This window comes from Globicephala melas, chromosome 13, assembly GCF_963455315.2.
Source record: "Globicephala melas chromosome 13, mGloMel1.2, whole genome shotgun sequence".
Classification (NCBI taxonomy): Eukaryota; Metazoa; Chordata; class Mammalia; order Artiodactyla; family Delphinidae; genus Globicephala; species Globicephala melas.
In genome coordinates, this window is record NC_083326.1 from 10368144 (window position 1) to 10394469 (window position 26326).

Genomic DNA, 26326 nt, shown 5'->3' on the forward strand with positions numbered 1-26326 from the left:
GCGGGTCGGCGCAGACCGCGCAGGCGCCAGCCCGGAGCGGCTTCCCTGGAGACCGGGCGGAAGCGGTCGGAAGCTGCCCTGCGGTTGGCCGCTGAGGCGGGACGCAGAAGCAGGGGGTGGAGCCTGAGGAAGAAGGCGACCGCGACGAGGAAGAGGACGCGGCTCTGGGCATGGAGCGGGCCGAGATGTGGGCAGCAGGCAGCTCGCCGGGTGCGCTGGGGCCTGAGGAGCCCGGCGGCCTCCCTTGGTGTAAATGAGCAGCGCGGGGCGGGAGGACTCCCGGGGCAGTGGCGGCGGCCGTTGGGGTGCGACCGTCCCGCCCGGCTCGGGTCCTTTCGTCTTCCGGGCTCCGCTGAGAGAGCTGCCCTTCGCTGCCCGGTGTTTTGAGGCCAAGATCCCGAGAGGGATTTTTTGACCAGTAGTAGGGTGGGCGCGTCAGTTGGTTAATCGAGGTTGCATTTGTAATCCCTGAAACAGCCCAGTGAAAGTGGAAGAGTCCCCGGCCGCCTAAAGGTTGCAGTAGCGGGGGAACTTGTCGCCCGTTTGGCAAAGGTTGGGGCCCCGGCTCAGCCCAGACGGGAAGGGACGGCGCAGCTCGGAACCGGGGACGAGGCACGTCTGCAGTGGCCGCCTCTCCGGTGACCCACTTCCAGCCTCTGGACCCTACTTTGCAGCGCGCCAATCCCCGGGCCTGGGGCCAAGGCTCTCCTTCCCTGCCTCTTAGACCCCCGCCCCCTTTTTAAAAAACTTAAATTTTATAATAATTTTAGATTTACAGAGAGATGCACAGATAGCTTTTCCTAACTTTAATATCTTACATCACCGTGATACATTTGTCAAAACTAAGAAAGTAACATTGGCATACTATTAATGAAAGGACAAGCTTTATTCAGATTTTACCAGTTTTTTTCCACTTAATTTTTTTCTGTTCCGGGCTCCAAACCAGAAAACCACATTGCATTTAGCCTGCCTTGTTTTTAACTGGTGTTAAGAGCTGTAATCTCCTCTGTCTTATCCCTCTGCCCCTTCCCTCAAGACATGAACCACTTTTAAAATCCAGGAAATATTTACTCTGTCTTGCAATTTAGCAAGTATTCATTGGTAGTCTATTATATGCCAGTCTCTGTTTTAGGTATTGGGTATTCAGCATTGAACCAGCTAATCTTGATATCATATGGGAGCTAGATGTAGTCCATCGGGACCCATAGGTTCTGTCTTGTGCTGCTTTGTATTTCAGATTATTTTTTTAATTTAAGGACATGCCACTTAGAATACTTTTTAAGTTGGTTGAAAGATCAGTGTTTAAACTTTTCTACCCCTTGCAACTTTCTCTAAATTTTCCCATAAACTTCCAAGTCCTAGGATTACCTCTTGCAATCTTCCATTATTGATATTTTTTTTCCTTAAATTTATTACTATCCTGAGAAAAATATAGTATACAAAGAAATAGTAAGTAAACAGGACTGAAGACTATACTGTGGGTGGAGTTTCTCTCATGTCTTTGTAATTTTTAGATGCTTTGACACATGTGATAAATCCAGGAAAAAAACTTTAAAAATCGCTCTGCATTCTTCTTTCTCAGTTGCCATGTTTTAAGGGGCTGGCAGTTGCTCAGAGGCGATAAGCTGCCTGAATGTATTTTTATGTTTCTTTGCATATTGTGCCACAGTCCATGATCAAGTGGTGCCAGCAGGAAGCTCTTCATCTAGAGTCATAGTACACGTGGATCTGGATTGCTTTTACGCACAAGTAGAAATGATCTCACATCCAGAACTAAAGGGCAAACCTTTAGGTAATTCTGGAGTTTGATACTATTTTCTTTGTATAATAGGATTCATTATTTATTATGATTTATTAACCATATTAATAAATGTTGGAAGCAGTTCTGTGACGCTTTATAGACAGTAGTCTTTGCTTCACTACAGGTGTAAACTTTATAATCGTTTAATAAATGGTGAATGTGACACAAGTAGTATAGTTCACCAAACGGATGAACAGAGAGACCATGATAAACTTTTAGTCTTTTTCTCAATGTTTGAAATTTTACAACCGTCTTATCTCAAGAACAATCTCTTTTATTAATTTTAATGGAAGTTGTCATCTATTCTCTCACTTTTGAAATTAACTCTTGAATTGTGTAACATTCGACAAAATAGTTGGATTTTGAACAGAACCCAAAATGTTAAGGCATACAGTACAAATTTTCCATAAAATCATAAGTATCTTTAAAAGGCAAAGAGAAATTTTACATTGGGGATCTACTTACTATTATGTTGGCTTTTTAAAAAAACTTTCTTTTTTTTATTATATCTTAAATTGGGAAAGTAATTTAAATTTCTAAAAATTTATTTTATGCATGTAGTAAGGATTTATCTTTTAGTAAAAGCATAAAGAGCAATTTTGGTTCACCTGCCGCTTCCCTCTGGTGTCTATTTTGGTTTTGATAAGTCCCCAATTCAACTCAGCCTAGTTGATTTACTAAGGAACAGAGGGATGACTGATGACTAGTTTTTGGTATGCCAAGGTCAGTCTAGGATCTTTAAAATTAAGGCTGTCAAGGAGTTAGGATTAGGGGACCTCAATTTTCTTCTGAAGGCATTTCTAACTAGTAGCATGGTAACAAGATGTTCTGTAAGTAATGATTAGTAAAAAGGTATTGTGTAATTAAGATGCAGGAATGAATGATTACCAGGAAGTGAGGGATATAATGCTGAAAGTTTCTAGGAGAAAGCAGCATAGTCTTCCATTTGTACTAAGCAAATATATGACTACTTAACTTGGGCTGGTGACATAATGGTGAGTCCATTAATCCTGCATTAAAAGACTACTTTTTTAGTTAAGGAAGTTACTAATCTGATTTTTTACATAGTTCACTGGTGAATCATAAATTATTACTTTTGACCCAGTGCTTCTATTTTTGGGCATAATCTGGTATATCAAAAATATACGAAATAATGTTTCTTTGCCTTGTTTATAGTATCAACACTTTAGAAACAAAATGTCTTACATTAGGGGAATGGACATAACCTTTTTTTCCCCATCTACATATTTGTGTTTTACATATTTTAGATGAACGTTACTTTAATAGTGGTAAACAAGTAGTCAACTTGTGTAAAGAGAAAAGCAAATAATTTTAGCAATTTTAAGCTACCGAAAACTAGAATTTTTAAACAGTCTGTAGATGATCATAACTTAATCATTTTGATAAGGAGGGTGCTCATAATGCCACCTCACTCTCTATAATCTTTTCTGAAGATTACTATGAAGAACAGTTCAATAATTAGAACACTGATTGGGGGAGATCCCTAGTAATTGCTGTAGGTTGGCACTTGTAACAGAACATTGCTTTATATTCATTGGAAAGTTACTCGGAAGACAAGTTAGATTTTCTAGCAGCAACCGGTAGTTAATTGTACTCAGTTATTTTCATCTGCTTTATTTTTTGGTAAAACATGGCCTAGAGTTATATATAAAGTTATATAGAGTTAATTCTTTGGTTTTGTATTGTTTGAAAAAAATCCTCGAAGGATTTTATTTGTATCTTTTTGCAGAATTCATAGAATTGCTCGTTTGTGCTAATTTTTGTTAAATTGTACTTCATAGAGCTTTGATGAATGGAGGCTGTATTTTTTAACTGAGAGCTTTTTATTCTTATCAAAACATGGTATTACAACTATAATATGGAATAAGTAAATTATATTTTAAATTTTATTTTTAATCCTCATAAAATATTTTTCTCATAAAATATTTATTTCTTATAGGGGTTCAGCAGAAATTTTTGGTGGTTACCTGCAACTATGAAGCTAGGGAACTTGGAGTTAAGAAACTTATGAATGTCAGAGATGCAAAAGAAAAGTGTCCACAGCTAGTATTAGTTAATGGAGAAGATTTGACTCGTTACAGAGAGGTGTCATATAAGGTTACAGGTACGTTACAGGTACAGATTATGGGCAATATAATTTCAGCATTAATTTTTGTATAGGATGCCTGTTAACTACATGAATCTTTTAATAAATGTAAAATGCATAAGTCAGTTTCCTTTTATTTTGGGGCTTTCCCATGTAAAAAAAATTTATATGAGAATGACTTAATATATTATGAGTAACGGTGACAAAAATGTATAGTTGGAAGGAATTTGAACTCTGTCACGCTGATGTTTACATAAATATGAGAAAATGTAAAAAAATTTTTAAGTGAGAAAATGGGAGAAGATAAACCAAAAAGAACCAGGTATTTTTAATTATAAGTTTAAATGCCAAGTTTAAATAAACTATGAAGAAATATGCTGTACTCTAATGCACTAATGGGAGTTGAGAGAGGCTTCTGTAATGTTTGATTAACATAATTAAAAACCAATTTGTTAGGAAGTATTAGCAAAGATAAGGAGTATATTATTTTCTTAGATTTTATGTATATATTAAATATTTCAGTGTAGATAAACTCCCCCTTACTAAGGTTTGGGTTTGAATCTTAGTGTTTTAGTAAATTACAGGAAAAATGAAACCATGTGTTGTACTGGCATATGGCAAATATATACAGTTTTAAAATGTATAAGGATCAGCTTTTTATTTATCTTGTTTGCTATTGTTTTAGTAAATTCTTTTTTTTTTTTTTTTTTTTTTTGCTGTCCGTGGGCCTCTCACTGTTGTGGCCTCTCCCGTTGCGGAGCACAGCCTCCGGACACGCAGGCTCAGTGGCCATGGCTCACGGGCCCAGCCGCTCTGCAGCATGTGGGATCTTCCCGGACCGGGGCACGAACCCGTGTCCCCTGCATCGGCAGGTGGACTCTCAAGCACTGCGCCACCACGGAAGCCCTGCTATTGTTTTTGTTTACTTGTTCTTTGGTTATTTGTAGCAGTTTTCAGATGAAAGCATTAAATATAATATCCAAGAGCTCTTAGGAATTAACAAGAAAAAGAAACTTAAGAAAAATGGACAAAGGATATGAATAGGCAATTAACAAAAAGAGCAAATTCAACAATGTGGAAAAAGAATGCTCAAATTCATTAGTACTAAAAATAAGAATGTGAGAAAAAGTAGAAACAAAGTATTACAGCCTTTTCAAGAAAGCAATCTAGAAGCATGTTTTGAAATTAAAGATACCTATTATGTTCTTTAACCCAATAATACCACTGCTGGGGATTTATCTAATAGAACTAAAATAATGTGTATGTACAAAAATGTTTCTTGTAGCATGGTTCATAATTGCTAAAAATATGGAATGAAAACAATTGCTCACCAGGGTGAGAATGGCTAAATAAACTAAGACTTCTCTATAATAGAATATTATATGGCTATTAAAAAGAATGAATTGGTGCTGTACTGTTTGACTCATAGAGATATGCCTTGTTGAGTGAGTAGAAGGCAAGATGCAAAAACCAGTATCAGGTTTTTCCATATGTGTAAAACAATGACCCAAACCCCTTCCGCCACATATGTGTATATGTCTGTGTGTGAATAGACAATGTGCACAATTATGTGTGTGTATCTGAATACTCAGAAGTTAATTTTTACTGTACATAGAAGAGGTGATATAATACAGACAGTGTGCATCTTGCCTTTGTTCTTAGTGATCTTTCATCTCATTCGTATAGCTCTTCCTCATTCTTTTTAGTGCCTGCACAGTATTCTGTTGTATTTTGTCCCAAACATTTAACCATTCCTTTACTGATATGAAGACAGTATGTCCCACTTTATGCCCATTGTCCCTATGTAATTATTAATAGCACCTCCTTTTGTTCAAAAGATATCTTGTAAATTATGTGGCTTCCCTGATAGTGAGGGATTATTTCTGTTACCAACTTTTTGCTCTTACAAATATATGCTTCAGTAGACATTTTCATACAGAAATTTTCACATACTTTCATGAAGATATCCTTAAAGTAAGTTCCTAAAGTTTAATTGCTAGATCAAAGATAATTTGCATTAGAAATACTGCTATATGTTGCACTTGAGGTTGTCCCAACATATTGCTAGTATGTATGACAGTATTAGATATTCATAAAGATTTTGCCTATAGGCAGAAAAAATAGTAAATCATTGTTTTGATTTGCATTTCTCTATAAGTAAGTGTGAGCATTTTTTCATGTATTTTTGGTCATTTATATATGTTTTCTGTGAATGGCCTTTCCACTTGGGCCCGTTTTTATTTAGATTGCTCCTCTGTTTTCTGATTGGTTTGTGTCATTGTTTGGGGAAGTTAAGGAAATTAGCCCTTTGATGGTCATGTGTTATAAATGTATTTCCAATTTGTGTTTCATGTTTTTTACTTTTCCAGTTTGTGTATTGTCTGACATTATGTTGTCAGATTTATCAGTCTTTCTCTTATGATTTCTGTGCCACTGCAACTCTTCACAGTGAAAATATCTACTGGAAATTCAATGAGTAAATCTTAGTTTTTATGCTGATTCTTAACTTATAAAGTAGTATCTTGAAAGAATTAAAAATGCACTAATATAATAACAATAAATATTCTAAGTATGATTTATGCATCAATAAAATGTTATTTTGTTAATTTTTTTCATGGTATTATCTGAGTTGAAATAGGAACATAGCCTAATAGTCCTATACTGAATTTATTTCAGACCTATTTATGATGTATAACCTTATTGTTTATTTCATATTTTTATTCTACAGTATTACATTTTTGTCTAGATAGTTTTTTCTCTAATTATAACTCCTCTCTTTGGCCTTGTGTAATCATATGTTTAATAAATGCCTCTTGTTTATGGAGTTGACAAGTTGACAGCAAAAAAGAGGTTAACTTCAGGAATGGATAAGTGATTTATTCCTATGACCTAGTAATAGAACCAATATAATCAATCAATATTCAGTGATCCACCAGCTTTGTGCATGATTCGGTACTTAATTTGCTTTTCTCCTTAGCACTTAACTTGTTCTTTGTTTTTTATATAGTATTGATAAACTTTTATTTTCTATCTGTTACTGCTGGACATCAGGTATATACTTTTGGGGAGGAAAAGCAGAAATTGATGAGGGAAATTCAAAAGAATCCTTTTATATGGTCAGACACATTGTCAGTTTTTCCTCAGAGTAGGTATATGGTTTTCTCTAGGTAGGTTGAAAGTGATTTTTGGTGGTTACCAGATCACACTGTTGTCTTTATTAATTGTTTTTTCCTGCTGTTATCAGTGTTGGCATCAATAAAACAGAGCTTTCATATTATAGGACTTTAAGAACCTATGCATTTTTATATAATAAGAGGCTAATAGATTGTTTTCTGCCATCCAGCTGGTATCATAGGTGATTCAGAGAGAAGTGAAAATTCTTCTTAATGATTTCAAATTATTAGTTTTAATCCTAAAAATGAGAATTGATAAGTCTTTTTGAACTTATTTCAAATCCTGGTTCAGCTCAATTTAGTAAACGTTTGAGTTATGGACTAGACATTCTGTTAGAGGCTGGGCATTCAAATACATGTAAGTCATGGGCCATCTCTGCCCTTAAGGAATGTGCTGGAGGGTGACTAATCAAAAAGTATTGCATTGTAGTATATTTTGAAAATTAAGTAACTTTTCTCTTTGGATTAGTATTAACTGGACATTTTAAATTTTATTTTGTTTTGCCGTTTTAAAATTCTTATGAAAAACATAGCTAGAATATATTATTACTTGTTTTTACTTTTCTAAGCAGACTATAATTTATTCTTTGACCTACTGCTTCAAGATCATAATTAACTATAAGCATTGATGTTTAATGTACTACAGATAGAGAAATTATAGGTATAGGAGATTGAGAAATTTATTGCTATGAGCATCTGCCCAGGAAATGTTATTTTTGGACTTATTTTGTTGGAAAATATTGCCTTTACTCAGAATGTGGTACAGAAAAAAAAATCCCAGTTAACTGAGGACTTTATTAAAGATATTATGGGACTGTGAATACATGTAAAACCTTTAACAACATATTTTGTTATTTTTTTAAGCATAAAAGAGTTAAATCTATTCTAGTTACAACTTCAGTTACATCTGTGCTCCAATGTTATTTTAATTTAGAGTTGTTGGAAGAATTTAGTCCAGTTGTTGAGAGACTCGGATTTGATGAAAATTTTGTGGATCTAACAGAAATGGTTGAGAAGAGACTAGAGCAGCTTCAAAGGGATGAACCCTCAGCACTGACTGTGTCGGGTCATGTATACGGTAATCAGCGTAAGTGGGTTCTTATTCATTCAATTTAGTGACTAAAAGTATCTACATTTCTTAATGTTCAGTCAGTTCAGAGAGTCGATTATGTCTTTCTGAAAGTATTCTGGCTTTTGTTGGATATATTAGCCATATTTCAGCAGTCTAAGATGATTAAAATCAGGTATTGATATTCCATATTAAATAGGCAGAAAATCATATTTTGATGACATGTAGCTCAGTGCTTTGTGCACTTTTCATTTCTCTGACACAGTCCTGTATTACGGTTTTTATTTTATTTTTTAATTTTTTGGCTGCATTGCATCTTCGTTGCTGTGCGCAGGCTTTCTCTAGTTGTGAGTGGGGCTACTCTTTGTTGTGGTGCGCAGGCTTCTCATTGCGGTAGCTTCTCGTTGCGGAGCACGGGCTCTAGGTGCCTAGGCTTCGGTAGTTGTGGCACGCGGGCTCGGTAGTTGTGGCACGCGGGCTCAGTAGTTGTGGCTTGCGGGCTCTAGAGTGCATGCTCAGTAGTTGTGGTACACGGGCTTAGTTGCTCTGTGGTCTGTGGGATCTTCCTGGAGTGGGGATCGAACCCGTGTTCCCTGCATTGGCAGGCAGATTCTTAACCACTGTGCCACTAGGGAAGTCCCTGTGTTATCGTTTTTAAAGAGGATGACTCTTTAGGTCATCCTTAAGTTACAGGAGTTGGCTTTTTAGAGTAGTTTTTGATTTTCTTAAAACCATTTTTAAGCAAAATTTTAGGTAGACTAAATTTGCCTTTGCTGCCTCTTTGCTTGTTCACTTCTATTCTCCCAAGGCATCAAGACCCTCCCAAGTTAGCCCTTGTGGAAGCTTGTCCAGGGCTACCTGCCATATTTTGCAAGCTCATATTTAATCAGTTCAAATAATCTTTGCCAACTCTTAGCAAGAAAACAGAATGGTTCCTCTCCTTCGAGTATTAAAGTATGAATGACTGATGGTATTTCCAGGGTTATTTGCATTTGAAAATAAGCTGCAATCAACTCTACTGAATAGCTAATTAGGCTTTCAAACATCTTGTGACTGCTGGTGACTTCCAAATCATACCACGTAGAAGGCAAGCTACTCTGCTTTTCTCTAAGACTTGTCCTGACATACTTGCTCATAGGTTTCAGGCAGCATGTACTTTCTCTTATTCCCCCTTTTTGAGTGCTGGTGGATCAATCTCCAGTCATTATCCACCTCCCTGATATTAAAGAAGAAAAGAAGTAGAGCTACCATTCTGCCTTAGAAGAAGATATGAAGCTTTTATGTGTCTTTTGTACCTGTGCTCTTTTGTCACTTACGAGGTCTGGGTAGCAAGAAGGTTCCAAATGTGTTTCTGTATAATTTTTAAAGCAAACTTAGATTCTATTTGTTAGAACATATTGCAGAGAGCTAGGTCTTATATCCTAAAATATCTAATTCTTCATGAATTCTTCTTTCTCCTCCACGTAAGATTGTGTTAATTTTTTTTTTAAACCTACAGAAAAGTTGACAGAATGGTATAATGAGAACAGTCATTATGCCCTTCCTTGTAGATACTCCCATTGTTATCATTTTGCCACATTTGCTTTATCTTGCTGTTTATTGATTGGTTGATAGATGGTTGAGCCACTATTACAGACATCATAACACTTGAAATGTAAATACTCCTGAGGATAAGGACTGTCTCATATAACTCTAATGTCATTTTCACACCTAAGAAAATTTGTTTCTATATAATTTCCTTATACTTTTAATAAAAGATCTCTTAAACTGTATACAAATCCAAAATTGTTTTTAATAGCACATACCACTGGTGTGTAAAGTTTAGATTCAGATCTTTAAAGCTGTAATGTTAGCTTTATCATTAATGTAACACTTACTTTTATGCTTACTTCCAGATAAACATGAGTAAAAGTTCTACTAATGTCTGTCGGAATTTTTTATGTGATCAATTTTTGTAATCTGTTAATCATTCAGCACTCCCAGTATGCATTTGCTATCACAGGCCTTGGAATTTACTTGTGGTAGTTACTTTACAGAATTCCTGTGAAGGACAAGAGAGATTAGTTAAGTGTGTAGCAGTATGGTGGTGTAGCAGTATGGTGGTAGGGAAGGGGGGTTGGATATAGATTAAGCCCTTTATCTTTTTAAAACTCATTTGTTAAAAAGAAAATTAAAATTTGTGATGGTGACTTTTAACAACATTGGCTGTTTTTATAGCTATAAACCTGCATGACATCTTGCACATCAGACTACTTATTGGATCTCAGATTGCAGCTGAGATGCGGGAAGCCATGTATAATCAGTTGGGTCTCACAGGCTGTGCTGGAGTGGCTTCTAATAAATTATTGGCAAAATTAGTGTCTGGCATCTTTAAACCAAATCAGCAAACACTCTTACTACCTGAAAGTTCTCAAGATCTCATTCATAGTTTGAACCACATAAAGAAAATGCCAGGTAAGACAAATATATTTGAAAAATATATATTGGTTTTATTGTATTTCTTTAAGTTTAAAAATTACAGCTACGTGTAATTAATTTTTAGAGCCTGTGTACTTGGCTCTTGGTGAAAACCAAAAAACCTGACGTTTTCTGGAGGGAATCTATATTAGGAATCTATATATATGAAAGTATTTTCCTAGTTTTACCTACTTTTATATAGTTTGAATATGATTATGAAAGTTATAACCTGGAAACGTATGGTCCTTTATCACAGCATTAAATTTTTTCCTGTGGTAAAGTATGACTGAGTTTTAGTGCAAGAACTTTGTCATAGGAGTTTCGCTAATGAGAAGATTCGTTTGTTTGCTTTCTGGCTCGAAGTTGTATTTGGGATGGTTCCTACCTCCAGATATAAATGTGTGGTATTGTGTATAGAAATCAGTCAAGTTAGCTAATAATTAGCAAATGGTAATGCATTTTAATTGCTCTAGTGACAGTCTTTCTTTACATGGATAATAACTATGATTCTTCAATACTTCCACATTGTTATGTAACAGGTGGTAAAAATTTCATTTTATCAATATCAAGACAGCATTTATTGGTTGTCTCCTTATTCATTATATTATACTATGGTTGTTAGGTTTTCAAGGTGGTTCATAACTCAGAGGTCTTGAGCAGAACAACAACCTAATTTTTAATAAAGTTTGATCTTAGCAAAATACAAATTATGGTATCAAAAGACGTGGTTGATATCTTTATAATATTTTAATTAGCTAATTTTAAAGAGAAAAACTATTGTAACACCGTATGCATCTCTTTTTGCTTAGGTATTGGCTATAAAACTACCAAACGTCTGGAAGCACTGGGTATCAGTAGTGTGCGTGATCTTCAAACCTTTTCATCCAAAATATTAGAAAGGGAATTAGGAATTTCAGTTGCTCAGCGTATCCAGAAGCTCAGTTTTGGAGAGGATAACTCTCCTGTGACCCCCTCAGGACCTCCTCAGGTACGTGGCGATGATGTTCATTTTAACTGAATACTGGTTGTCACATTATTTGAGGTAAAGATTTCTAGTTTTACTACTGTGTTCTTACTATTCTAATTTGCTTTTTAGGTTAGTACATGATCCCTTTCCTATGAGAAGGCTATTTATTATAGTAGATTAATAAATAGTCTTAAATTGAATCTAAGAATTAGTATTTAAGTCTCAAGTTAGCCACTGTGATTGAATACTACTTAATTTTAATAGCCTATATTGTATACAGTAGGCAAAATATTTTAATTTTTAAAAATCTTGTTTTCAGAGTAGTCTAATGGTTTAGGAAATGGAGAAAGGTATAATCACCCAGATAACATTGATGAATTTTTTTCCTGAGGGATAATAATATATACATTATCCCAGTTAATCTTCACAGTGAGTCTTCCAGGTAGTTAGTACTATTGTTCATACCTTTTCCCCCTCCCTTACTCCCTCTTCCTCCCATTATTTTTTTAAGATGAAGATACTGTACTTTAGAAAGGTTAAATAACTTGCCCAAGGTTAAACTCAGATTCAAGTCCTAGGAGATTAAGAGCCTCACTGTAATTGTACAATAAAGCGTGGCATTGGTACTAGAGCTTTGTAATTTTCTTGACTTCCAGTGCACTTTCTAGTGGAGTACAATAACTTGCAGATAAAAAGATTTAATATAAAAGTGAACTAAATGGCTCAAACTAAGTACATGAGGTAAGTTAGTAAAGAATGTGTTGAATATTTATTTAACATATACACTGATAATTGGAGATGTTTATTTGGGTTTTTATTAATCCTTATTTGTGCTTCTTTGGTAGTCCTTTAGTGAGGAAGATTCATTTAAAAAATGTTCATCAGAAGTTGAAGCTAAAAATAAGATTGAAGAGCTACTTGCTAGTCTTTTGAACAGGTGATTTTTCCATTTTGCTGTATCATCTTATAGATTCTGTGTATAGTACATGGAAAGAATACTTGATGTTCTATCTTGGAACTTACCGATTAACTGGAGACTAAACATACAAAGATAGATCATTATAAAGTAACAGATGTTTTTAACTAAATTTAATTCATCTACTTCCATTGGTCTTAATTTTAGTAACATTGTGGTTTACTGTGGATCTTAAGCTGCTGATCATTAACCTAAGGGAGTTTTATGGGTATCTCTAGAATCACGGCACCTATAAACTTTGTGATGATTGAGGATAGGAAATTGATGGAGAAAGCAGAAGAACCCTTTTATCTCCTGTGCCTCGGACCATGTGCAAGAAAATGGAGTCAGATGAAGGAATAGCTTAATGGGATTATGTGTGAGCAGTGAGAGTGATTGTGGGTATGTGCAGGGTTACTGGCCTATAAATACATGAGGAGTGTCAATTGGGATTATGAGTATACAAATAGCATTGCATAAACTGAACAAGACATTTAGTTTTCTGATGCTCCTTTGCCATCATATATCTATTTCTCAGTACTCCATTTCTTTTCCTCCCATTTCTTTGATTTCTCAAAGTGAGGTGTCAGGGATCTAACAGTTTTGGGTAGGTGTGCTTCTGTAATGATGCTAGGATGGCTAATGTGACTAGAGAAAATGGTTTTTGGATGACTGTAACTCTCAGAAAACTGATAAAGTGATATTTCCTTCAACTTCGCAGTCATGCAACATGCATTGCAATCCCATGTCTTGAGCAGGGCTGCGCAGCTCATCATTTGCTGCATGCAACTGGCTGGCTATATGACCCAGCTTCAGTGATATGACTCAGGCTGAGCCTGTGACTATTGCTAGTGAAACTGGGTTATCTGCTTTGTTTCAGCTAAATATAAGACTACTGTGAAATGCCTGGTCACTGGAAAAAGTTGTGTACGTAGAGAAACCACAAGAAGTATACATTTTATAGGTTCTCTTATTTGAAGCATCAACCCAGAAATGAGTCTAGATGCTCTAAACCTGTGAAATAACTATTAATCATTTCTCCTTATCTCTGCTTGGCATTCCCTTTTCTACATAGTGGCCCCTTGTATCAGTGACTGAGTTGTATAATGCCATCTAAGTAAATGGCAAAAAAAATAATTGTGCGTGTGTGTGAATGTTCTCAAGCATATGATAATTAATACTATAGATATGTAAGAGGTATAAAATCATACATCTAGGCACTGGTCCATTAATCCATTCCCTAGGCACTGGTCTTAAGATTGCTTAGAGTATAACCTTTTTCTAGTATGTCTTAATTAGTTATAGGAACCAAATTGCACTCTTTGAGTTGCATATTAACTTAATAGAACTGGAAGATGTTTAAACTAGTAACATGTTTACAGGAACCATTTAAGATATTATCTTAATAAAGCAGCAGTCAAGAAGTTTTGTGATAAAGCAATAAGAAAAAAATTGTTTACTTCAAAAATCCAAATTTTCTAATTCAAAATCAATTTGAGTATGTTTAATAATACTTGTATTTTATGTTTGTGACACATATAGAAAGGAAAATGTTATTCTTTGATGACATTTATTTTCTCTAGTAATTAGATTTTCTACTTTATAAGCGGATTTTCCATGTCATTAAAAGTTTTGTTTTCAACACTAAAACCAAGATTATTTGGATGGAACACTTTTTAAGATGCATGGACAAGTACTTACCTTCCTAAACATAGTATATAATTAGCCTTTCACATTATTTCTCTAAAGCCATATAATGGTGATATTACTGACTCCCTTGGATCTATTTGAGGAGTGCTTTTTGACAGAAATAATCTCATTAAAACTTTTTTTTTTGTAATCTTATTTTTTTTACGTGTGTAAAAAATTGTCATTTTTTATATATTTGCTTCTGTCAGTGAATGATTCTCTGTTTCTTAAATTTCCTGCTGATTTTAATATGTTGCTTTTAGTTATGTTTTGGATTTGGATTGTAAAATGGCTTGTTATTATTATATCTTATCTCTTTTCTTTTTCTGATAGCACTCAATTCTGCATGAGGCCTGAGAGCCTTATTTAAGTTTCAGAGCTTTATTATGTAGACTTTGTGAAGTTTGCTTGGACTATTCAGGGACCATTATTGCCTACTGCCTAATTATCAACTGTATTTATAATTGTTACAGTTACTAAATCTGGCACCTTTAGGTAAATGAGGTATATTGGACCATTAAAAAAACTTTAGATAATACTTTTTCTAATTCCTTGTTTCCTCTTTCTCTTTATTTTTAGAGTCTGCCAAGATGGAAGGAAGCCACATACAATAAGATTAATAATCCGTCGGTATTCATCTGAGAAGCACTATAGCCGTGAGAGTCGTCAGTGCCCAATTCCATCCCACATAATTCAGAAGTTAGGGATAGGTAATGGACTAATTTTCTGATAATTTAATTGGCAGGTCGAACTCTTAAAAAAACAAACTTTGAGTTAGAAATATGATCCAAAGATGGGTAGTCTTCACAGGGAGTTAGTGAACTATTAAATACTTTTATTCTATATGAAATTTTCACTAGAAAACTTTGTTGTTTTTTAATAGATATTAAAAGTAAAGACTCGGTTAGGAATGCTTCCCAACTCCAGAGAAAACAAAACTATGGTAATTAATTATATAGCACGAGATAACTTCTTTTTTTTTTTTTTTTTTTTTTTTACGAGATAACTTCTTTATGGGCATTTAGATTGTTTCCAGTTTTTGACTGTTAGAAAAATTTGTTACGAAAAATGGTGCTGTGAACATTTGTGTGCAAGTCATTGGGCAAGTATATGCTTTTGTTCATCTTGGGTAGATTACAAGGAGTGGAATTCCTGGGTTGTATGGTAAAGTTGAACTCTAAACTGACACATTTTTTTTCAAAGTGAATATAACAATGTAGATTCTCACCAACAAAGTATAGAGGGTTCCAGTGTTTTCATATTCTCACTGACATTTAGTACTGTCATTTTATTTTATTATACTCATTCTCATGACTGTAATGGTATTTCATTGTTTTGTTTTTTCTTCTTATATGGATAGTACTTTTGATATCATCTAAAAATTCTTGGCCTAACTCAAAGGTCATAGATATTTCCTCTTATGTTTTCTTTCAGAAATTTTATAGTTTTAAGATTTCTACTTAGGTCCACTTTGAATTAATTTTTATGTGTTGTGTAAAGTAAGAGTCTTAGTTCCTTCTTTTCCATGTGGGTATCCAGTTCCACAGAATTTGTTGAAAAGAATGTTCTTTCCTCTTTGAATTGCCATAGCACCATTGTCAAAAACGAATTGACCATAAATGTAAGGGTTTATTTTTGACCTTCTTATTCCATTGATCTATATGTTTATCCTTATACCAGTTCCACCCTGCCTTGATACTTTGTTGTAAGTTTTGAAATTAGGTAGTGTAAGTTCTCTAGCTTTGTTCTTTTATGAATAAGAATTTGATTTCTTTATTTGTTATAAGTTTATTCTGATTTTCTATTCATTTTGAGTCAGTTTTGGTCATTTGTATCTTCTAGGAATGTATGCATTTCATCCAAGCTGTCTAATTTGTTGTCATGAAGTTGTTAATATTCCCTTATAATCCTAATTTTTGTAGGGTCTATAGTGATGTCCTCTCTTTCATTCTTGATTTTGGTAATTTGTGTATTCTTTTTTTTTTTTTTCCCTTGGTCATTCTAGCAAAGGTTTATCAGTTTTGTTAATCTTTTCCAAGATTCAACTTTTGGTGTCATTGATTTCTCAGTTGTCTTTCTACTTTCTATTTCATTTATTTCTGCTCTGATCTTTGTTATTTCCTTCTTTCTGCTTGCTTTAGGTTTAATTTGCCTTTCCACTCCTGGTTTCTTAAGATGGAAGCTTACATTATTTATTTTATACTTACCTTCTTTTCTAATAATTCAAGTTTAAAGTTATTCATTTCCTTCTGAGCAGTGCTTTAGCTGCATTCCATAAATTTTGTTGTGTTTCTTTTTCATTAACGCTAAAGTAGTTTCTAATATCCATTGTGATTTCCTCCTTGACCCTTAAACTTATTTAGAAATTTGCTGTTTAATTTCCAAATATTTGATTATTTTTCAAATTTCTTTTTGTTGATTTCCATTTTGATTTTAGTTGATCAGAGAACATACTTAAAGTAACTTCGATCCTTTTACATATATTGTGCCTTATTTTGTTGCCTAGCATATGGTCTACCCTGGAGAATGTTCCGTTTGCATTTGAAAAGAAGAGTTGAGCAACACTATCAAACCATTCTACTTAACTAAAATTTATGGACTACTTCTCCAAAATAGCATTTTTGAATGACAGTTTGTCTGGATATGTAATCCTTTACTGGTTTCTTTCTATACTTTGAATATAGTATTCCATTGCTTTCTGGTTTTCATTATTTTTGATGAGGAGGCAGCTGTTAATAGCTTAATCAGGAGAGATTCCTGTTACTAGTTCCAATCAAGAGAGAATAACCACACAGAAATTTGAACAGGGAAAGTTTCAAAGAATTACTAAATTATGATAGGGGAGTAACTATAAAGATATAAAGATACTCTAAGAGGTACCCGAGCGCTAAGAAAAAGTATCCAAGGAAGGGCAAAAGAGAGTCCTCTTACCCTCAAGGAGAAGGTGTGGTTGCAGAACACTGAATGGTAGAGAAATCCTTTGAGTTACCTGGCCCAGAGCTGGTCCATAGTTATTGGGCAAAGAGAATACCATGCTCTCATCTACAGATGAGCTGAGGCTGATTGGTGGATGCACAGGAGGTGTTGGGATATTGGGAGTTTGCTCACTGGCAGGGCAGTGCATGAGCTGGGGTATGCAGGTGTCCATGTTGAGAGGGCTTCTGTTAACAATCCTCCAGGATGTGGGCAAGCTGAGACTGGTAGGTGTTTATGCTGAAGGAATCTTCATTCTTCTGCTAGTGCAAAGGTGGAGGGTATGGTGCCTGCACAGGAAGAGCTGGAGGAAACAACCTTCTGTGGCATATGCAAGTCAAGCCTATTAGGTGGGTATGCAGGAAGGGTCAGGGTGCTGTTTATGGCACAGGCCTGGTATGTGCAGTGTTTGAGTTGCTAGTGCCATGGTAACATGGTCACTAGGCTTAGACTGGGGCTGGAGGTTGCTGAGGGACTGAGCATTCCACACACACGTGGTATGGCACAGCACTATTGGATATTTCCACACATATGTACTGCACACAGACCATGTTACGGGAGCAAGAAAAGGTAAATGACAGTACATCGGAACCAGGAAGAGAAACACCCTTTCTCCTTTAATGGTCCTCCAGTTCTCTCTACTGACAAAACTTAACAGTTGAGTTCAATGTAAAAAAAATTTTAGAGTCCAACGCATTATCACACAGCAGTTACTGAAGGGTGATTTGTAGCTGAGAGGCAATAAATTGTTACCAGGCACAGTTGTATTGTTGTTCTCCTTTATGTGATGAGTTATTTACCTCTCTGTCTTTTTCAGCAGTTTGACCATGGTATATCTAAGTGGTTTTGTGTGTGTGTGTGTGTGTGTGTGTGTGTGTGTGTGTGTGTGTGTTTATCCTACTTGGGATTTATTGAGATTCTTAATTCTGTAGACTAAATTTTTAGATGAAATATGGGGAGTTTGGGGCTCTTATTTCTTCAAATATTCTCTCTTCTTTTTCTTTCCTTCTGGGACTGTCATTGCACATATGATGGTGTGCTTGATAATAATGTCCTATAGGTGTGTGCAATTCTATTCATTTTTCTTCAGACTTTTTTTCTTCTTTATCAGATTAGATAATTTCTTTTGAGCTGTATTCAAGTTCTCTGATTCATCTGTCACCTCAAAACTTTGTTACACATCTAGTGATTTTGTTGTTTTGGTTATATACTTTATAACTCTAGAATTTCCATTTGTTTTGTTTTGTTTGTATGTTTGATTCTGTTTCTTTATTGAGACTCCCTCTTTTTTGGTAGTGGTTATTATATCTTACTTTAATTCCTTAAAATGATCTTCTTTAATTCTTTGAAAATATCTATAATCGCAACTTTGAAGTCTTTGCTAAATTGAACTTAAAGTCAGTTTCTATTGACTGCTTTTTCTGCCTGAGTAAGAATCACATTCCTGGTTTTTTTTTTTTGTATGTATTGTAATGTTTTGTTGAAAATTGGACTAGATAATGTATTCTAGAAACTCTGGATTTGGATTTTTTTTCCCTGTGGGCTTTTTTCTCCTTTTCTTTCTTTGTAACCTGTCTGGACTTAAGCTGCAGAATCTACCTGCCCTGTGATGTGTTGCCCCTGATCTCTCTGCTTAACTTTTTTTCTTTTTTTTAATTTAAATTTAAATTTTTAATTTTGTCTTCTTAGGAGATTACCCTGTGTCTGCATAGTTTGGTGGTTAGACAATAATTGGTCAAAGGTTTGCTCAAATACAACAGCCTGGAAGGCTTTCATTTTCTGTCAGCAGACAAGTGCTTGGGTTGGAGAGCACTTTCAAAATTTAGGCCTTTTTCAAATCTGCCTTGGCCTTGATTTTCGGCTCGTCCCTCTTGCACCTCCCCTGGTATACTTGCTGCCATTCTGGTGAGAGACATATGGAAAGCTTGGCTCCTCTCTGTGTGTGCAGCTCTCAGTCAGTTGGGGTTGTGAGGAGAGCTTATCTAGTCCCTCTGTGGTTCTCTCATTTCCAGATCTCCTGGTTAAATTTATGGCTGGTCCATTGATCTTTCACTCATCCCAACCACAGTTGCCACCCCAGGCTCAAGAGCTATGTGATTTCCTTTGTTTCCTACCAAGTTTGTTCATTTTTCTGGCAACACTGCTGGGTGTGGGCTTTTGCCCTCTACCTCAAATCAGGTCAGTCCTTTCTGGTAGCAAAGCTTCTGGCTTTCACAGCCAGCCTCATCCTGGTAAAACTACTATACAAACCGCACTGTGTAAATGGGGATACAAGCAACTCCAACCAATAAGGCTGCTGTCCCCACTTCATTACCTAAGTTCCAGCAGCTTTTCATAAATCAATGCTTCTCACTTTATTTGCCTTTGGTTCATTCCAGAATCTCAGAATGATTATTTTTGACCATTTTGTTCAGTTTTATTTTAATTTTATGGGGAGATTTTCTGACCTCATCATTCTCCCGTAACTAAAAGTTCCATATTTCAAATCTTCTGAAAACTTTAACTCATTTGGCAGTTGGTGTTAGTGTTGAGCTGTCCCAGTTCAGTAAATAATGTCAAGATGTCCCAATGATATCTATAGGATTTTAACTTCCTAATCTAAGCAATATAAATTAGATTAAGCTCTTAATATCAATTATGATATAATGTGTTTAGATATTGTCTTCTTAAACGTTTTATTTAGGAAATTATGATGTGATGACCCCAATGGTTGATGTACTTATGAAACTTTTTCGAAATATGGTGAATGTGAAGATGCCATTTCATCTTACCCTTTTAAGTGTGTGCTTCTGCAACCTTAAAGCCCTAAATACTGCTAAGAAAGGGACTATTGATTATTATTTAACACCATCATTATCAACAACTTCACGCTCTGGCAAGCACAGTTTTGTAAGTACACTGTTACTGGATTTGTATGGTTAAATTTAGAGATATAAATTTGTGTTTAACTGATATAAGTTAGAGATTCTTTTGGGTGATATGATTTGAATGACTTACTTGTAATAGTGCCTTTCATATTATGGTTTCTAGCCTTAAGTATACTGTACTGTGACCTAAGAATAAAACATAAACATCGCTGGATAAAAGAGAAAACCTTGATAGAGGTTCTCTGTTTTGGAACTTTTAAAACATTTTATAACAGTATATAGGAATATGATGATTAGCTCACATGAAAATATTTTCAAATACTGGAAATCTAATCTTGTTGTCAATTTATACATAAGCTACCAGTGACGCCCCCCCCCCCCCGCCAAATGTCTTTGTTCAAATATTTAAATTTTCTTGGTTTTGAAATTACATAAAATTCTGGTAGCAATATTGATAGAATATGACTCCTCATTTTACAACTGTAGAAATTAAGAGTGTGGCAATAGAGAGGCAGAGGCTAGTCATATTTTCACATGACTAAAAGAAAATGCAAACTTTTGTTTACCAAATGCTTTAAAAAATAATCATCTTTTACTAAATTGTTTATGCCTACAATTAACTCTTAATTTTATTTTATTTATTTATCTATAAATTTTATTTATTATTTATTTTTGGCTGCATTGGGTCTTCGTTGCTCTGCATGGGCTTTCTCTAGTTGTAGCGAGTGGGGGCTGCTCTTCGTTGCGGTGCGTGGGCTTCTCATTGCAGTGGCTCCTCTTGTTGCAGAGCACGGGCTCTAGGTGCGTGGGCTTCAGTAGTTGTGGCACATGGGCTCAGTAGTTGTGGCTCACGGGCTCTAGAGTGCAGGCTCAGTAGTTGTGGCACACGGGCTTAGTTGCTCCGCTGCAGTGGGATCTTCCCGGACCAGGGCTTGAACCCGTGTCCCCTGCATTGGCAGGCAGATTCTTAACCACTGCGCCACCAGGGAAGTCCAACTCTTAATTTTAAATGTTTTTATTATTTTCTTTATTTTTATTGTTTAATCAGTCATTATAATTTTAGTAATATTTTCATTTACATTTAAGCTTATAATGAGAACAGAATAGTGTTATGGAAATACTGAATTAGTGCCCTCTTCTAATTACTTTTTTTTCGGTGACCCTTTTTATTCTGTATATTAACTGACATTTAAAAAGATGTTTACTTTTTAATTAGTCTGTAGAATGAGAATTAAAGGTCTTTCATCCACAGTAGTATTAGAGAGTAAACATAAGTGAAAGTACCTTGTACATGTCTGGCACACAGTTCATGCTCAATAAAAACAGTGACCCAAATCTCTTCTCCTTTTACTTTTTGGAAGTTACTAATGTGTTGATGTTTCCTGAATTATATATGACTATCTGTACATTTTTATGGTGCTTGAAACTAGAGGGAAAATTAGGCAAATTAAAATGGAAGGTGTTTTAAAATTTTTATTTCATGTAAATATAGAATAGTGTTACATCTTAATAATGATACTGGGTTTTTACCATAGAAGTATTTTTTTTCTTTCTGTTAAATGTTACACTTCAAAAATAGGGAATTTTAGAAAACCAGCCCTTGGTGCTATCTGTGCATATACATATGTTTTAGATACCCTTGGTGAATCATTTTATTTTTATAGGCCACCAGTCTTTTTATTCACAGAATTGAAAGTTTGAATACATGATTAAGGTCCTTTCCAGGTTTCCAGTACATACCTACCTTCTGGCTCAGTGCTTTCTAGGAAGGAAGCCGTCTTCCTGGAATCGTGAGTAAAGATCCACACAGTTGTGTGACTAATTGTGGTGGATTGATCATTTCTAGTTGTTTGGAACTGGCCAAAAGGATTGAAGTTATGGAGTAGGATAGAAACATGTTGGTCGGATAATAGCTACAATCACACTTCAGCAGCATGAATGTTTAAAAGATATCAGTTGTCTAAATTTTTCTGTTACCCTTGTATTCTAGAAAATGAAAGACACTCATATGGAGGATTTTTCTAAAGACAAGGAAACAAATTGGGATTTTCTACCAACTGGAAAAATTGAAAGTACAAGAACTGGGGAGTCTCCACCAGATACTACAAGTTTTTCTAAAGAAAAAGACAGTAACGAACTTCCACTCTCCTCACTTCCTGCGGGTATTGACCAAGAGGTCTTTAAGCAGCTTCCAGTAGATATTCAAGAAGAAATCCTTTCTGGAAAATCTAGAGAAAAAGTTCAAGGGAAAGGAAGTTTGAGTTGTCCATTACGTGCTTCTAGAGGAGTATTATCTTTCTTTTCTACAAAACAAATGCAAGATGGTTCCTTAAATCCTAGGGATCATTTATCCAATACCAAACAGATATCCTCTGTATCTCCCTGTGAACCAGGAACATCAGGTTTAAATAGCAGTAGTTCCTCTTATGTGTCTAGCCAAAAGGATTATTCACATTATATAGACAGTAACTTAAAAGATGAACTAATGAGTCAAGGACCTAAAGAGTCTCAAGGATTCCACTTTTCAAAAACAGACCCTGCTGTATCTGTTTTCCATTCATTTCCAAATGTGCAGAGTGAGCAACTTTTCTCCAAAAACTGCACTACAGACAGCCATAAACAACCGATGGCAACAGTCCTTATTCATGAAGGACTTACAGAAAATAGAGAGCAAGATTCTACCAAAGAGAAAATTACTTTTCCTTCTGACATTGATCCTGAAGTTTTCTATGAACTACCAGAAGAGGTACAAAAAGAACTGTTGGCTGATTGGAAGAGAACAGGATCAGATTTCCACACTGTACATAAATAAGCATGCTCAGAAAAAAGGGAAAGACGTTCTCAGATTAACAGTTTATTAAGCTCTTCTAAATTAAACACTAATACTTTCAATAATGTAGAAACACAATATAAAATGTTCCAGATAAAGCAAACATAGTTATGGGAAGTAAATTCTGGCACAAAGCATAAAAATATTCGTAACAGAAATAATGTAAAATGTTACCTTCCTCTTATTTCTAAAGCTATTTTATATTGCTTTTCAATAAAAAGAATATCATGGTCAGCATTAGTACATTTTCCATTCATTGTGGAAACATTGGGAGGAAGATATATATGACTATATAAAAAATAGAGTGGCCAAATCATTGGTATGCTGTACCAAAGAGCAGGTTTTTTCTATGAACTATGGAGTTGCTCAAGAAATTCACCTCATTAGGAAATAGCTATAAGAAATTCTATTGCCTGCTAAAAATGTATGTCTTTGACTGAAGTACTATGTACCATTCGATAAGTTGATTTAAAAAAAATACCAAAGCAATGTATATTCAATTAATGATTCTTAGTATACCTAGAACCTACCACAATGCCTGGCACACAGAGGGTGCTCAGTAAGTACTGAACGAATGAGTTGTGTGGCAGAGGCCCAGCAGGGAATTGGTCTGGGGAGTGTATTTGTTGTAAAGAACTAGAAGGAACTCTCCATACAAGTTGATTAAGGGAAGGATGACACTAGAAATTCAAAGTGATAGGTCTTTAAGAATGTCAGATAATGGAAGAAGTCCATTTCCTCTGGCCAGTCTGTAGGGTCTAAAAACAATGGATTAGGTGTGTTTTAATCTCTACAATTTTGTAGATGAAGATTTGGAGATGAGATTAAGGATATCATACACAGTGACTAAATTGATGGGTATCCTATTTCTCCCATTGTTGTTGCGTTCCCCTTTTGCCTTCAAGATTAAGAATCAGATATAAGCTTGTGGACATTTTATAATTTGCAGGACATAGAGAATGTTTCTAGAAGGCACCAAAGTGTGGGTCAGCATTGGATTGGAGTAGGTCTGTTCTCAAGTTTATATCCTTTCCAGATATAAGAAAGAAAGGATGATAAAAATAAAGTGTACAAACGTGAATAAAAGTTGTTTAAAAATATTTTCTTCCTGGTGAGGACTTTTAATTAGTTTTAGATTTCTTGACATCTGAAAATTCCCTAACAAGGATTTTTAACAGGGAGTTGGGGTTATCAAAAACAATAACTTGGAGCAAGAATGTCAGAAATTATTTACCATGCAAATATTTAGTGCTTAGGATCAAAGGCTATAGAATTTTCTACATGCAGTATTCTGGTAAGGTAGTTAAAATTCATATGAAGGGATATATTACTTTTTTGGATAATACATTTTTACAAAGTTTCTAATAATCCTTGTAATTGTTTCAGCCAGAAATCATTGGACAACTGAAAAGTTAGAAAAAAAAAAAAGGTTAAGAAAAGTAAAGTAAACAGTTTGGGACAGTTTAAAAAGAGAAAATGAAGTAGTAAAAAGTACACTTTCTTAAGTGAGAATGCAAGGGGTATATCACCGCTCTGCTATTTATTTATTCTGTGACCTTAAGTTGGTCTTTCAACATCTTTGTGCCTCAGCGTCTGACTTTTTAGATTATCTTTTTATCTCTATCTACTTTTAATAAAATAATCTCTTTTTTCTTTGGTGTTCTACAGGTTTACTATAATGTTTGGAGATGTGAATTTCTTTTTATTTATTCTTGGTGTATGCTGGCTTTCTGTATCTTTCAATTCATTTTAGTTCTATTAAATTTTTAGCCACTCTTCAAATACTGCTGCTCTATCCTTCTAGGACTCTGATTGCACAAATGATGGACTTTCTTACTCTATCATGTCCTTTAATCTTTCATATTTTTCATCATCTTGTTTGTGCTGCATTTTGGTTAATTTCATCAGCTCTGTGTCTTATTTAGTAATTCATTTTTCAGCAATGTCTGATCGATTTAAAAACACTAATGATGGTTTTAATGTCAGTAGTTATATTCTTCATTTTATTCTTTTTCTAATCTTCCTGTTTATTCATTATAGTCTCTTGTAAGTCCATTTCTAATTTTAAAATTTTCATAAATATTTCATATTCTATTTCTGATCATTTCAGTATTTTAAGTCTTATAAGTCTAAATTTTTGTGTGTACCATTGTGTACTAAATACTGTTGTGTACTATTTTGGCTTGTTTTCTTTAGTGTGTGGCTAAGCTAAATCTGTGGGAAAACAAAGGACCTAAATTGTGTATACTTTCCTTCAGATGTGATTTTGCATTTGCTTCCAGTGAGGCAGTACCAAACCCATTGGCACCACTGTAGCCCCGGCAAGGTTCCTGACTGAATGCAGTTTGTCTTTGTCTTATTTTCAGCACTCAGACAAGTTTGCTTCTTGCCTGATGCTTCCTGCTCCTTTCCTGCTTTTGTTTCAGCTCAATTTTTTTTTCCCCTGTGTGAGTATAGAGGGATGGGACCTGGAAATTTCTCTTACATAGCACAACCCAGCAATGAATTAAATCGTTTGTTTTCTTCAGAATCTAGTGTTTTGTATTGGGAGAACACTTAAGAGTATCTATCCCACCATAGTGCAGAAGTGCAAGTCTGTTTGGATTTACTTTTTCCATCTTATTTTGTGCTTTCTATTTTTTTCTTTTTCTATGCTATGCTTCTTTCCCATCCTTATCTCTTTCCTGTCTTCCTTTTGGCTTGGTTGAATTTTCTATTTTCCTTCTACTGATTTGAAATTTAAACATTCTAAGTTTTTGATTATCCTTAAAAATTTAACATACTTAACATCTAAAAATTGTATATATCTGTACCCTCTTTCCAAACAACACAAAGATGTTAAAATATATTAATTTTAATCAAATTCCTCGAGTTCTTTATATAACCTCCAAATTGGATATTGTTAGTATTTTATATAGTTAATGTTTGGGTTTGCTCACATGTTTATCTTTGTTGGTGGGGGGGGAGGCTCACCTTTTTTTCTTGTATTGCAGATGTTTCTTCAAAATAGGATTATTTTTACTTTCTGAAATTATGTCTTCAGAACTGTGGATTTAGAATTGACTTCTCGGGTTGTTTTAAAATATATTTACTTTTATCTTTGGAGGTCTGCAGTTTTTACTATATGTCAAAATATATATTTATTTTTATCATGTTTGGGATTTGGGTGCTTTCTGAATCTGCAGATTTATGTCTTTCATTGAATCTGGATTAATATCAATATTTTAAAGTTTCTATTGTCAAATATGTGTATAGGAAAGTACATAAATGAATGGACATGTTAATGGGTAATCATAAGCGAAAACTATGTAACATCCAGGTCAAGAAATAAAATATATCAAGGGATCAGGAAGTTTGGAGTTTTTTTTTTAATTGAGATATAATTGATATATAACATGTTTCATGTGTAAAACATATTGATTCAGTATTTGTATATAT

The 26326-nt window shown here is 34.8% G+C and overlaps 1 protein-coding gene across 4 annotated transcripts; it reads left to right on the plus strand.

Moving 5' to 3' along the window:
• The first annotated feature begins 96 nt into the window (after window positions 1-96).
• Window positions 97-26326, plus strand: POLI (DNA polymerase iota). Of its 4 annotated transcripts, none has more exons than XM_030867960.2 (10): window positions 97-210; window positions 1670-1792; window positions 3762-3926; window positions 8016-8168; window positions 10368-10604; window positions 11417-11595; window positions 12420-12511; window positions 14798-14928; window positions 19875-20080; window positions 22049-26325. In XM_030867960.2, exons 1-10 carry the CDS (start codon window positions 171-173, stop codon window positions 22868-22870), a joined length of 2148 nt encoding a protein of 715 aa, XP_030723820.1. In that variant the 5' UTR covers window positions 97-170; the 3' UTR covers window positions 22871-26325. The 4 variants fall into 4 exon arrangements, with proteins under 4 accessions (XP_030723820.1, XP_030723819.1, XP_060166534.1 ...); XM_030867959.2 differs by having other exon boundaries at window positions 111-249; window positions 22049-26326; XM_060310551.2 differs by having other exon boundaries at window positions 185-305.

What these genes read in the sequence shown, in the direction of transcription:
- POLI (XM_030867959.2), top strand. Translation starts at nt 171, where the DNA reads ATGGAGCGGGCCGAGATGTGGGCAGCAGGCAGCTCGCCGGGTGCGCTG. An exon ending in CCACATAAAGAAAATGCCAG is followed by an intron (nt 10,605 to 11,416) that starts GTAAGACAAATA and finishes CTTTTTGCTTAG; the next exon opens with GTATTGGCTATAAAACTACC. An exon ending in CCCCCTCAGGACCTCCTCAG is followed by an intron (nt 11,596 to 12,419) that starts GTACGTGGCGAT and finishes CTTCTTTGGTAG; the next exon opens with TCCTTTAGTGAGGAAGATTC.